General features: G+C 46.7%; 1 protein-coding gene across 7 annotated transcripts in view; it reads right to left on the bottom strand.

Moving 5' to 3' along the window:
• Positions 1 to 13,237, bottom strand: part of CPT1C (carnitine palmitoyltransferase 1C) — a 53,428-nt gene that overhangs the window by 23,154 nt on the left and 17,037 nt on the right. For 5 of the 7 annotated variants that reach the window (XM_083469674.1, XM_083469677.1, XM_083469673.1 and 2 more), the window contains 3 exons: positions 5,188 to 5,352; positions 3,420 to 3,559; positions 910 to 1,081 (listed from right to left, as the gene is read on the bottom strand). In XM_083469674.1, coding sequence (XP_083325800.1) covers positions 910 to 1,081; positions 3,420 to 3,559; positions 5,188 to 5,328 — 453 coding nt within the window. In that variant the 5' untranslated portion in view covers positions 5,329 to 5,352. Of the gene's footprint in view, positions 1 to 909; positions 1,082 to 3,419; positions 3,560 to 5,187; positions 5,353 to 5,491; positions 5,618 to 13,237 lie in introns of those variants that run through there. The other 2 variants (XM_083469675.1, XM_083469679.1) reach the window with 1 other exon arrangement.

Here is a 13,237-nt window from a genome sequence, read left to right as displayed (position 1 = left end):
GTGCCCAACGCCTTCATGGCGCTGCCTCTCTCGCTGCCACCCAGGAAAAAATGCTTAGAATCCTCCTTGAAACCGCCCCACTCCATGCCTTAAGTCCAGGGTGGAGCTAGTAGAGACAGAGACTTTAGGAGTGGGGCTGATGCATGCAGTCTCTCCACCCATGGTGTACTGTATTTTTCGCTCTATAGGATGCACTTTCCCCCCTCCAAAAATGAAGTGGAAATATGTGTGCGTCCTATGGAGCGAATGCAGGCTTTCACTGTAGCCTGGAGAGCGAGAGGGGTACGAAATAAGGATGCAGCTATGTAGCCTGGAGAGTGCACCAACCCCTCTCGCTCTCCAGGCTTCAGGCAGCTATCCGCAAGCCTTTGGAGCCCGGCGGGAGTTCCTGCTGCGCTTGGAAGGCTTGCGGATAGCTGCCTGTTCTGGGAGCTGGGGTCGGGGGAAGGTTGGGCTTCCCCCGCCCCAAGCCCCACGGCTAAAAACGAAGCCAAGACAGCAAGCGGGATGGATCCCGCTCGCTGTCTTGGCTTCTTTGCTCTTTGGGGGGGAAATAAAAAAAAATTCTTTATTAAGTGAGTGGGGCTGAGAGACTTCAGAGAAGTGTGACTAGCCCAAGGTCACCCAGCAGCTGCATGTGGAGGAGCAGGAAAGCAAACCCAGTTCACCAGATTACAAGTCCACCGCTCTTAACCACTACACCGAGCAGGCAAAAACCATGATGCAGGAAAAACCATGAAGCCAGCCGGTGCCTCTACATAGCTCCATCCTTATTTCGTACATTGTGACATATCGGCTTAGCTGGTCATCTACCACAATGTTGAAAACCAGATATCGCCCAGCCCTACGCAGCATGCTCCCTTCTCTCAGCCTGCTTCCCCATAGTGTACCTTCTTCTGCGATACATACCAGCCAGATTTTGGTGGTGTTGGACATCTTGCCGTGCTCCTCAAAGATCCAGCCATGGTAGCACAGAAGCATCTTGAGAATGCTACGCATGGTCACGATGAGGGCCAGCCACAGCCCTGTGGAAAAAGCCAGGGCACTGAGGACTGTCAGGCCTTGATCTGACAAGTAGTCACTGAGGACAACATGGTGGGGAAGAGAGAGGGAGAGGGAGAAAAACGTACAGGCCTTAAAATTAAAACAAGAGAAGAAAACCTAATTCTGTCTTCTAATCTGATGTCTCCAGACTAACACACATGCACACAAATGCTTAAGGGTTTAAAATGTGGACTTGCTGTTTTAAACTAAAGGTCCATCTCAGCAAGTCATCTCTCTCCAAAAGCCGCCAATCAAATGCCCCCTTTCTGTGAATATGGAGATTCCATCATGTTAATGCAAGACAGAACTATCCTCCATATGTTTTTCTAAAGTCATCCAAGCAAGAGGCCGTTGTTTTGGCAATGAAGTAATGTGCTTTCCAAAGCCTGCTGCCAATCAGAGATGTTATCCCAAATTCAACACCTACTTAACAAGGCCAAAACTCTGTCATATGCGCTCCTCCGATTTTTCTTTTCGGATGGAGCTTTGCATGTTCCCTCGGCCCTAAAGGTGTTTAAGGCAAAAGTGGTTCCCGTGCTAGCTTATGCTGCCCCGCTCTGGGCCGTGATGACAGATCTTGCTCCTCTTGAGACTCTGCAAAACCAATTCCTACGTCGGCTCCTAATGCTCCCCCTGTGCGTAAGCAACGCAGCCATGCGACTAGAATTGAAGATCGCATCCTTAGAAACTTGCCTGTGGAAGCAAGTCTTCAATTATTGGTTATCATTGTGGCATAGATTACCAGACCATTACCTTGTCCAATGCTTATGGCGAGATGAATTCTCCAGCCTTTGGACTAGTAGAATCCAGGCCAAACTCTTGAGCTATGGAATCTCTCCCTTAGATTCCCTAAAACTAGATCAAATCACTGCTCAAAGACTGATCCGCCAAAGACTGGATGACATCGATTTACAGCGAAATTATTCGCTGGGGGGAGGTGTTTGTTCGCCCCAGAACATTGGTATCACTTTAACTTACTGCGTTCCATCATACCTCTCCTCCCTTTCGACTGTTGCCCATAGGCTGGCCTTCACCAAAGCGAGGTTTAACGTTTTTCCCTCCAATGTCCTGAGACATAGATTCTCAAAGGGCCAAGCCTCCGCCATGTGTGTATGTGATAAGGAGACGCCGGAGTCGCTTCAGCACATTATGTTTACTTGCCCCTTGTTTAATGTGCCACGGGCAAATTTGTTGGGATCAATCATACAGAAGCTAGAGGGTACCCCACCAAAATTCCACCTTGCCCAAATCCTGCAGGATAAGGATATCCATACGACCCTGAGAGTGGCTAGGTTTCTGGTCGCTGTCCTTACCCAAAAGCGCTGCCAAGGTGCACTACAAGCTAATTAAGGCGCAGTATGTCATTCCATCTTACAGTATTTTATTGTTATAGTGATGTTTTAGCGGCTGTTTTTTCCCACGTTCACAAGCTGTTATTTATGTCTTGTTTTTTATCTGTATGGGCCTATGGCCGTAATAAATATCTATTCTATTCTATAAGGTACATAGATGTTATCCCCTTAGAAGGAACCCTAGGTGCATACATCCTTACATGAGCCAGGCCCTCTTCAGGCTTGAGGCTGATTCCATGGTACCATGCTAGCATATGTGGGGCTATCCTATTCAGGCATGAAAACCCCTTCACGTGTTCACACTGAACACCTCAAGAGGACTCTTTTGTCACTAGAAAATTGTATCCCAACCACAACACCTCTGGCCAAAAGGACCCTGGCAGTACCCAAGTGTTTCTGACCTGAGGGCAACTTCCAGAATCAACGAAATGCACTCTCCCCAATGTGTTTGACATGGACACATCCCTGGACTGCGTTTGTGAGTGGTTTTGAAGCAACCCTCCAAGAAAACAATTTAAAATAACATGGAACCATGATTTCCCACTATGTGAATAAGCCACAGCAAGCCTTGAATTTGTAGGCTCCCCAGTTTTCCTCTTTCATTCTCCAGGAGAAGGAGTTTGGAAGCACTTACTTCCAATTTTAAACAAACCATAGTACCCCATACACAGAGAAATGTAGTTTGTTTAAACAATGTTTTCAGGACAAGATGGGAAGTAAGTCCACAGTTTGATTCTGGGTAGTTCTCGTAAGTGTGAACAAACCACAGTTCTCGTAACTTCAGAGGCCACCATAAACAAGGGTTTGTCTAAAAGCAAAGGCCTCCCATTTCCTCCTCATTGGCTTGAAAGGTGACAAGAGGGGTTGGAGAATTCACAAAAGCCTGAGATGTGCTGCCGCCTGTTCTCATAGCAGGAGACCATTATTTCCCAGAATGTATGAAAACCAGGCCTTAGTTTTAGTCTCCCTCCCCCTCATGGATTCATCCACAACTCCCACCCTTCTCCCTTCCCATTTCCATACCTCACTGGCAGGTGTTCCTTGATCTTTCCAATCATGCCCATGGAGGGGTCAAGTCGAGAGTACTGGGTTACCAAGATGGCAGTAACCATGAACAGCCAACTGGATGGGCTGGCAGGATACACGCCTGTCACAAAACTGTTCTGTTAGGAGAGGTCACAAAAAGATGAATGTGAACAGATTGCTGCTATCGTCATGAGTCAAATCTTCTGTAGTTTTGAAGGCACATTGCCCTTTCTTTGGAAAATATGGTACATGGACTGAACTTTGCCCAGTTCCCTAAACTGCTAACTCACTTCCTTTCCCTCAAACACCTGGCAAAACTGCTGGTGTGCACTTTTTCTTGAAGAAGCAGTATGGATTTGTGGAGAGCAGGAAGGCTATACTTGACAACATAGCTATTTCAGCCCTAAAAATCAACCAACACATTGTTTTCTCAGAATGTAAGCTGCATTGAATGTGCTTTGCACTGTTGGATGCTGATTAATGGTGCTTGTTGCTTATAACTAATTAAACAGGCCCCAACATTTTATAAGCTGGCTCTCTCATTTTTGCTTCGAGCAACCCACACTCAATTTCCAAGCTACATCTCAGCATCAAACATCATTTTACACTAGGGCCCTGTTTGCATGTCCTTCACATTAAACCATAGTTAGGAACAAACCATAGTCTTAACAAGTACAAGCAAGCTGCTCATTAGTACCAGCTTCTGTCTTTGCTGTACTGGGAGGGAAACAAACTAAACTGTAGTTTAGTATGATCTTCAAATCAGGTAACTGAACTGCTAAGATCACCTGCTGAGTTCATGATGGAGATGCGATTTTAAGAAGGACCTCCTAATTCATAGCTCTCTTTTATCCTTACAACAACCCTGTATGCCATCCCTCCATAATACAAATGGAGACAGCAGCTTCACAAGGACACCCAATAAATTTATGGATTATTGACTAAAAAGAAACAGGTTGCCAATGTTATTGAACTTTAATTATTGAAGAACAAGCACCGTGATCTCTTTGGGTGGGGGGCACTTGGGCACTTTCCACTCTCTGTTAAACCCTTGAGGGTTAGTTCTAAAATGGTTCCCAGAACCTCCTGTTCCTATTTGGCCAAACAAACTTTCATTCGCACCATACCCCGAACCTACTGGACTCAAGTCCTTTCCGAAAACCTGGGAGGCCTTATTCTCATGCCTAACCCAGGCCTTCAACTGCCTTGGCTTCCCTAGATTACAGTTTAATTCTTCCTAAGGCTCCAACATGGAAGGGTTGGGTTCCCAAGAGTAAACTAAGAGCTGGGCTCTCAAGACATGAATGTCACCGAATCGTAGAATTGCAGAGTTGGAAGGGGCCAAGAGAGTCATCTAGTCCAACCCCCTGCAATACAGGAATCTTTTTGCCCAACACAAGGCCAGAACCTATGACTGTCTCATGCTCTACCAACGGAGCTATCTCTCAGATACAAATTAATTCCAGAGCATTTTGAGCAGGTGCTCGTTGTTAAGTTGTGGGTGAACATATCAGACGACACAGCGATTCTTCAAACAGCTCTTGTTTATTCACAGGCCAGAACAGAACTGAACTGAAGGGTTCAGCCAGCCTGCTTATATAGAGCTCCAGTACAACGTAACTGTAACAACTTTCTGTAACTATCCAATCACTGAACGTCACTTTCGATCCCTTATTTGCATATGTGGACCTGAACTATCTACAGTATCCCCCTGCTGGCCCAGGGTGAGAACTTCAGTACATAACATTCGTTATCCCTATCTTACCCGCAACTGGTTGAATTTCTTCTTCCAGGACCGCAGGCCTGAGAGGTAAACCTCCTTGAGGGCCGCATGGCTCAGCTGGAGGTCGATACCCTCTGGAGAGACCGTGAATTGGAACGCCACGGCCTGGTGAGCCTCCGCCATCTTGGGAGGGTGCTAGCTTGTTGGCTAAGAGAAGAGAGAGAACGAGAGGATGAACACATCCCTTTAAACCTGTATCGAAAACCCCTCAAATTCATACATTGACAATTATTATTTATACCCTGCCTTCGACCCCCAACCCTAACACGGACTCAAGGTGGCTTACACATAAAAGGCAGAAAGGTATTGTGCCTGTAGTTAAAATGGCACAAAACAGCACTAGGTGGTGGACTGCATTCTGGGGACTTGGAATATCTTCCACTAGTATTGCAGTTTTACCTGGCAAAAGGCTGACATCACAATGACAAAGGTGAGTGTCATTGTGTATTTGGCTGAGACCTGGCCAAACAGATAGCAAAGGTTGCCTACGTTCCCTCGCTATAAATGAAGAACTTGAGGAGGTGTGAAAGAAAGATGGGTCTTCTCTGTGGTGGCACCGCAGTTATGGATAACAGTCCCTAGAGGATCCTTGCCTGTCACCTTCACTTTAGTCGTTCTGGAACTGGCAGCTCAAATCTGCACAACAGGGTGAGCTCCCGTTGCTCTGTTCTAGCTCCTGCCAACCAAGCAGTTTGAAAGCATGCCAGTGCAAGTAGAGAAATAAGTGCCACTGCGGCGGGAAGGTAAACAGCGTTTCTGTGCTCTCTGGCTTCCGTCAGGGTGTTCTGTTGCACCAGAAGCAGTTTAGTCATGCTGGCTAAATGACCCGGAAAGCTGTCTGTGGACCAACGCCACCTCCCTCGGCCTGAAAGCGAGATGAGTGTTGCACCACATAGTCGCCTTTGACTTAAAGGGAAGTCCTCTCTCTGCACATAACTGCTGCATTATGGGGAAGCATTGCTTCTTTTCTCTTGCATTCTGGGAACTCTTGTTTATAAGCTTTTCCCTGCCTTTTGCACACACTGCACAGCTTGTACCGAGACCAAGACATTCTCTCATTTCCTTAGACTGACACTATGACCTGTTCTTAATGCACAGCTGACCACATCTACGGAATTCACTTATTATATTCTTTCATGTTATGATCAATCATTAGTAATTGTTTTAGCCATATTAATCTTTAGTTATAATTTAATTAGGAGCTTTCATGCCTGTCTAGTTCCAACTTCGTTTCTCAGCCTTTAATCTATCGGTGATTAATGTCCACATGTAATTCCCGCCTTGTACTTATGTTAACCAATCAGCAACAAGTTTCTTTGTGTTTGTATCAACCATCAGCCACAAGCACACCTGTGGCAATGTTTTGTAATATTCAATAAAAGAGAGTTCCCAGGGCTCGCCCCGGCAGACGCCTCTCGATGACACCTGCTACTCGTCTGTTGTGATTTCATTCCAACATTGACTGGAGCTAACCGTCCAGGGGTCCTTTACCTTTCTACCTTTACCTTCTGGTACTAGGTGAACACCTTTTTTATTTTCTCAGGCTTTTAAATATTGAAATTGTCTAGTAAATTATAGGATTGGACTAGGACCTAGGACACCAGGTCTCAGCCATGAAACTCACTGGGTGACCATGGGCCAGTCACCATCTCTTAGCCTAACCTACCACACAGGGTTGTTGTGAGAATGAAATGGGGAGAACCACGTACACCACCTTGAGATCCTTGTGAGGTAAAAGTGGTATATAAATGTAATGAATAATAAAATAATAATAATAATAGATCTTTAGATATTTCTGAAGTTTGTTCGTCTTTGCTTCTACTTTTGTTTGATACTCTGCTGCTGTTTTTACGCTGTATTTAGATTTTATGGCTTTGCCTTTTTTATGTATGCTTTATTTCCACTGTTAGCCACCCACAGAATATACACTGAGTAAATAAACAAGAAATCATTATTATTATTTTCCAATTTGAGTTGAAGGGATATTTATTTTGCCACCAGCTTTAATTATTTTGCCACCAGCTTTACTGCAGTTTACAACAACGGTAAAAACAATAAAATACAATGAAGGAAGTACAAGAACAGCAACGAAACCACAAAAGGGTTCAAAGTAGAGAAGGGTTCAAAGTAGAGAAGGATAGCTTTTCTCTGGTACTCAGGGAAAATGAAGGTAGCGCCAGGCAAACATACCAAAAGAAGCACATTTTACAATTTGCACTCCACCACACAGGCCTGATTTGCACATAATGCTAAATCATGGCTTACTAAACTACATGGTGCATTGAACCACCACATACATGTTAGTGTGAACCCTGCCAGCCACTCGAAAAACCTTGGTTGTAATAAATAAACCATCCTTTAAAAAAGATTTAAACAGATAATGTCGTGATATTAACCTAAAAAAAAGGCAGCTGGGAAAAGGAATCTCCACAACCAAAGCAGCTCCACTGCTTCAGGCAAGAAACATCTGGAATCCCCTCCCTCCAGGGAAAAGTAATATGTGTTGGTTTTCACTAAGGGAGAAAATGGATGAATCGCTTCCAAAGGAGGGGTGTGGGCCTTCTGAATAAAATTTACCACATACCTCACTGCACATTGCCAAGGCCCAAGGTTTGGCTGCCATGACAACAGTTTTCTGTTGCCAGGGAGTTAAGGGGAGTGACAGGAGAGCCGTCAAAAAGAAGGGCAATAACATCTGGCGTAGTAACTCAAAAATACGAGAAGTCTGAGCAGTTTTAACCCACTCCTCATGTGCAGGCTTGGGAATACTCTCCCTTGTCAATAAGAAGAGACTATTCTCTTACCTGAGAATCCAAAAATCTGGGCTATCAACCACAACTCTAACCACTGGCCCTCACCACCCCAACTAGCTTCCCAGCTCCTACCCATCCCATTACCACATATGTTCCAGGACTAGACTGGAGATTGGGGGGGGGCTTTCCCAGCTGTGAACAGATTGGGCAGGGGGGGGCACCCCCTAAGCCAGGGATTCCCAAACTTGGGTTGCCAGCTGTTGTTGGACTACAATTCCCATCATCCCTGACCACTGGTCATGCTAGCTAGGGATAATGGGAGTTGTAGTCCGACAATAGCTGGAGAGCCAAGTTTGGGGAACCCTGCTGAAATATACCGTACTCGGAGTCGAGTGTTGAATTTCATGCTCTTTATTCAACTCGTAGTAATGAATGAAACTTTCCCCAAAATGTAATTACACAATGGGCCCTGCATGATTGGCTAATTCCATGCTGCTCCCGTAGGCCAATCAGGTTACGGATTCACTTCCTCCAAAAGCCTGATTGGCTGCTCCTGCAGGCCAGTCAGACTGCTGAATTCTGGATCCTTTTGTTCTAGGATTCAGCTCAGTACATAACACCTACCCTAAGCAGAGCTCTCTATCGGTTTATATGGTACAAAATGGCGGGTTGTGCTTTCACCGGCAACTCCAGTCACAATATAAGGTCTGGAAGGTGTGGGTGAAGAGATGGGGAGGAAGGTAAGCTGGCTCCAGGGAAGGGCTATGGAGTCTGTGGTCCTCCAGATGTTGGTGGACAACACCTCCCTTCCGCCCCAAGCTTTGGCCATACATCTGGGCTGATGGGAGTTGGAGTCTAACAACATCCAGAGGGCTGCAGCTCCTCCTCCCTTGACCTAGGGAAGAAAAATACTACATTCAGCCAATGCAGCCCTCAATGGCGGCTTTCAGCAACATTTGATGCCCCATACAGTACAGTGGTACCTCGGGTTAAGTACTTAAATCGTTCTGGAGGTCTGTTCTTAACCTGAAACTGTTCTTAACCTGAAGCACCACTTTAGCTAATGGGGCCTCCTGCTGCTGCCGTGCCGCCAGAGCACAATTTCTGTCCTCATCCTGAAGCAAAGTTCTTAACCTGAAGCATTATTTCTGGGTTAGCGGAGTATGTAACCTGAAGCGTATGTAACCTGAAGCGTATGTAACCCGAGGTACCACTGTACTCCCTTCCGAAAGCCTAGATAGCACTTCCCCAGCTTTGAGGAGGTGGGAGGGCTCTTGAACAAGCAGAAAGGTATAACAGCTCCCCTATTCAGGAGATCCTTTCTGTGCGTTTTATATACACCGATTTTACACTGTTGGGTTTATCTGGAAAACGCTCAAGAAAAACGCAAGGGTTTTCGTTGCTGTTTTAAAGGGGTGAGCGAGATGGAGGCAGGATTCGGAGGTTCGGCTCCCTCGCTACTTGCAGCCGTGCTCCTCTACCACCTCCCATCAGCTTGCTCCCTCACGCTGCAGAGTGTTGCTCCCAAAAACTGTGAGGATCTTCTCATGGGAGCTGCCATGCTGGGGTTAAGCTAGAGCATGGGTAGGCAAACCAAGGCCCGGGGGCCGAATCCGGCCCAATCGCCTTCTAAATCCGGCCCGAGAACGGGCCGGGAATCAGCATGTTTTTACATGAGTAGAATGTGCCCTTTAATTTAAAATGCATCTCTGGGTTATTTGTGGGGCATAGGAATTCGTTCATTTTTCTCCCCAAAATATTTTCCGGCCCCCCACAGGGTCTGAGGATCAGTGGACCGGCCCCCTGCTGGAAAGGTTTGCTGATCCCTGAGCTAGGGAGATCCCAAGTGGGTCACTGCCTTGCCTTGCCTCAGATATCAAAGCAGGAGGGCGTGCTTTGATGGAGAGCTTTCCACACCATCAGAGTGATTCAGGCATGAGATAAGAGAAACAATTGGCACAGCTATCCACCATGCAGCCAGGGGCAGATTTATGTCTTATCATGTTTTTAATATTCTGTTGAGAGATGCCCACATGGGCGGGGTATAAAGTATTATTATTATTATTATTATTATTATTATTATTATTATTATTATTATTATTAGCTGAGGCCCTAAACTACACCAAGTTGAAGGGGCCCCACAGAATCTGTCCATAACACTAATAGCGAGGGCAATGAAAATAGAAACGGCATCATTTTATATTTGCATTTATATATGCACACAGACAAGGCTGCAACTAAAAACTAAAAATCTCGATACCAGTGTTTCCTGAAGCTCTTACAGCAGAGGCATACAATCATATAACACTCCCTCGCCCAGGTTTTAGAGGCTTGCCTTATACACATCTGTGTTAGTCTCTATTTTGGGTGTGCCACCACATTGTGAGAATGCAAGATCAGAGAAGCAACTCATGCAATATGCAGCCTCCCCCAAGGGCAGGAAATTATGATAATGCCTTTGCCACGTCTAAGTTATTGATTTAATTACATCAGAGGGAAAGAAGTGCTAAAACCTTTTGATTCCCTGCTCCACCCAGATATAAGGCTGTCCCAAACAAACCACAAGCTGTAACCAAGTCTTGATAGGAGTGTGTTTCGGGGAACTAAATCCCAAGCCCAAGTAGGGCTGGGCAATACTGTCTATCAATGTAGCATCCAAAACCGGTTTGAAGTCCATATCATGATATCGGTTTCATAATTTTTGACCTGGCAGGTAAAAAGGTAAAGGTAAGTCAAAGGCGACTATGGGTTGCAGCGCTCATCTCGCTTTTAGGCCGAGGGAGCCGGCGTTTGTCCACAGACAGCTTTCCGGCTCATGTGGCCAGCAGAACTAAACCACACAATGGGACACCGTGGTGGAAACCAGAGCACACAGAAATGCCATTTACCTTCCCGCCGCAGCCGTACCTATTTATCTACTTGCACTGGCGTGCTTTCAAACTGCTAGGTTGGCAGGAGCTGGGACAGAGCAACAGGAGCTCACTCTGTCACGGGGATTCGAACCACCGACCTTCCAATCGGCAAGCCCAAGAGGCTCAGTGGTTTAGACCACAGCGCCACCCACGTCCTGGCAATATATTGCGAATCATGATGCATGTGTGTGTGTATGTGTGTATGTGTGCTATGCAAAAATCACAATGTGGGGAAAACTGTGAAGCCAGCCAATGCCTCTGCTAGGGTTGCCATATTTCAAAAAGTGAAAATTCAGACACAAAAGTTGTTGAACTATTTTTTTTTAAAGGAAATTTGCCAAAAAAGCAACACTTCCAACATGGCTTCCCACGTTTTTCTGAACATTTTTACTGATTTTGGGAAATTTCGCCCGGATGGATGGCAGCCCTACTCATCATAAAGGTAAAGGTAAAGGGACCCCTGACCATTAGGTCCAGTCGTGACCGACTCTGGGGTTGCGGCGCTCATCTCGCTTTATTGGCCGAGGGAGCCGGTGTACAACTTCTGGGTCATGTGGCCAGCATGACTAAGCTGCTTCTGGCGAACCAGAGCAGCACAGAGAAACACCATTTACCTTCCCGCCAGAGCGGTACCTATTTATCTACTTGCACTTTGAGGTGCTTTCGAACTGCTAGGTTGGCAGGAGCTGGGACCGAGCAACGGGAGCTCACCCCGTCGCGGGGATTCGAACCGCCGACCTTCTGATCGGCAAGTCCTAGGCTCTGTGGTTTAACCCACAGCGCCACCCGCGTTCCTACTCATCACAGCTCCATCCTTATTTCAGACATTGTGATATATCCGGATGTAGCGATGGTCAGCTGGTGATATATCATGAAGTTGAAAACCTGCTCCATCTGGTTGGCCACTGTGAGAACAGGATGGTGGACTAGATGGGCCACTTGATGAAGCAGGCTCTTTCTGTGTTCTTTTTTCTTATGGCAGAATAATAAGGAGAGATGATGTGCATCTCTGGAAAGACAAAAGGCTTCCAAAGCTCAGCAGGGCATTAGGAAAGTCTGATCAGATTGCTTTTGTAAGATAAGAACCACAGTCAGGATCCACAATCGCTTTCCCAGGAAAACAGGGCGTGAGACCAGGTGTTCTGGCTAGATCCCAATTGGGCAAAAGTTGACAACTCTCTGATCTAGAAACCTCCCTCAAGTGCGCCTTGCACAATCCTGTTATTCTCAAGCCGTTTCGGCTGCATCATCACAAGCTAGGAGAAGCACACCTCAGAGCATGGGACCAGGTTCCATAAGGGAATGGGAAGGCAGGGCCTGCCCCATGGAAGCATCCCTCTCCAACCCCACTGGGACCAGAATCACAGTGTGAAGAAGAAAAAGAAGAGTTTGGATCTGATATCCCGCTTTATCACAACCCGAAGGAGTCTCAAAGCGGCTAACATTCTCCTTTCCCTTCCTCCCCCACAACAAACACTCTGTGAGGAGAGTGGGGCTGTGAGACTTCAAAGAAGTGTGACTGGCCCAAGGTCACCCAGCAGCTGCATGTGGAGGAGTGGAGGCGCGAACCCGGTTCCCCAGATTACGAGTCTATTGCTCTTAACCACTACACCACACTGGCTGCGTTGCCCCTCGCTGTCCAAGAGGAAAGACTTCAGCATCGTCCGCCTGCTCAGGCCTAGGCATAGTCTAACAGGCAGGACCTATTGTCGTCTCTCCCTGTCCATCAGAACTCGTAGTGAAATGGATGGCGTGTTACCAGACATGGGTCTGGGTACCCTGGGACAAGCAGGCACTGGGACTCTTGAGAGATGTGCAGACCTCTGCAGGGAGAAGGACTGGACTGTCACCAGCTGGTGAGCAGAGAATCATAGGAATGCAGGAATCTCAGCTAAATCATCCATGGCAGATGACCATGCGACCTCTGCTTAAAAACCTCCTGAGGGTGACCGTTCCACTGTTGAACAGCTCTTGCTGTCAGAAAGCTCTTCCCAATGTTTGGTCAGTATCTCCTTCCTTGGAGCTTGAAGCCACTGGTTTGAGTCCTACCCTCCAGAGCAGGAGAAAACAAGTTGTCCATTTTTCCATGTGACAACCCTGTAGACCAGTGTTTCCCAACTGGAATCCATATGGCACAGGTGAAAATTACATAAGTGGGGGGGGGGCACAGCACGAGGCTAAGGAGCCACAGAAGGAAGTGAGAAGAAAAGAATATTTTTATAAAGAAAATTCTGATTGGCTGACGATCTGCTTGGCCAATCACAAGCAGGTAAGGGGGCAGCCCACCAGGGGGCAGCCTAGTGCCTTTTTTGCACATGCATTTTCTTGTTTGTTTCCAGCAGGAGGGGGCGATCTCTGAGGCTCCCG

This window comes from Podarcis liolepis (assembly GCF_965112155.1).
Source record: "Podarcis liolepis genome assembly, chromosome: 13".
NCBI lineage: Eukaryota > Metazoa > Chordata > Lepidosauria > Squamata > Lacertidae > Podarcis > Podarcis liolepis.
This window is presented reverse-complemented; position numbering and strand designations above follow the sequence as displayed.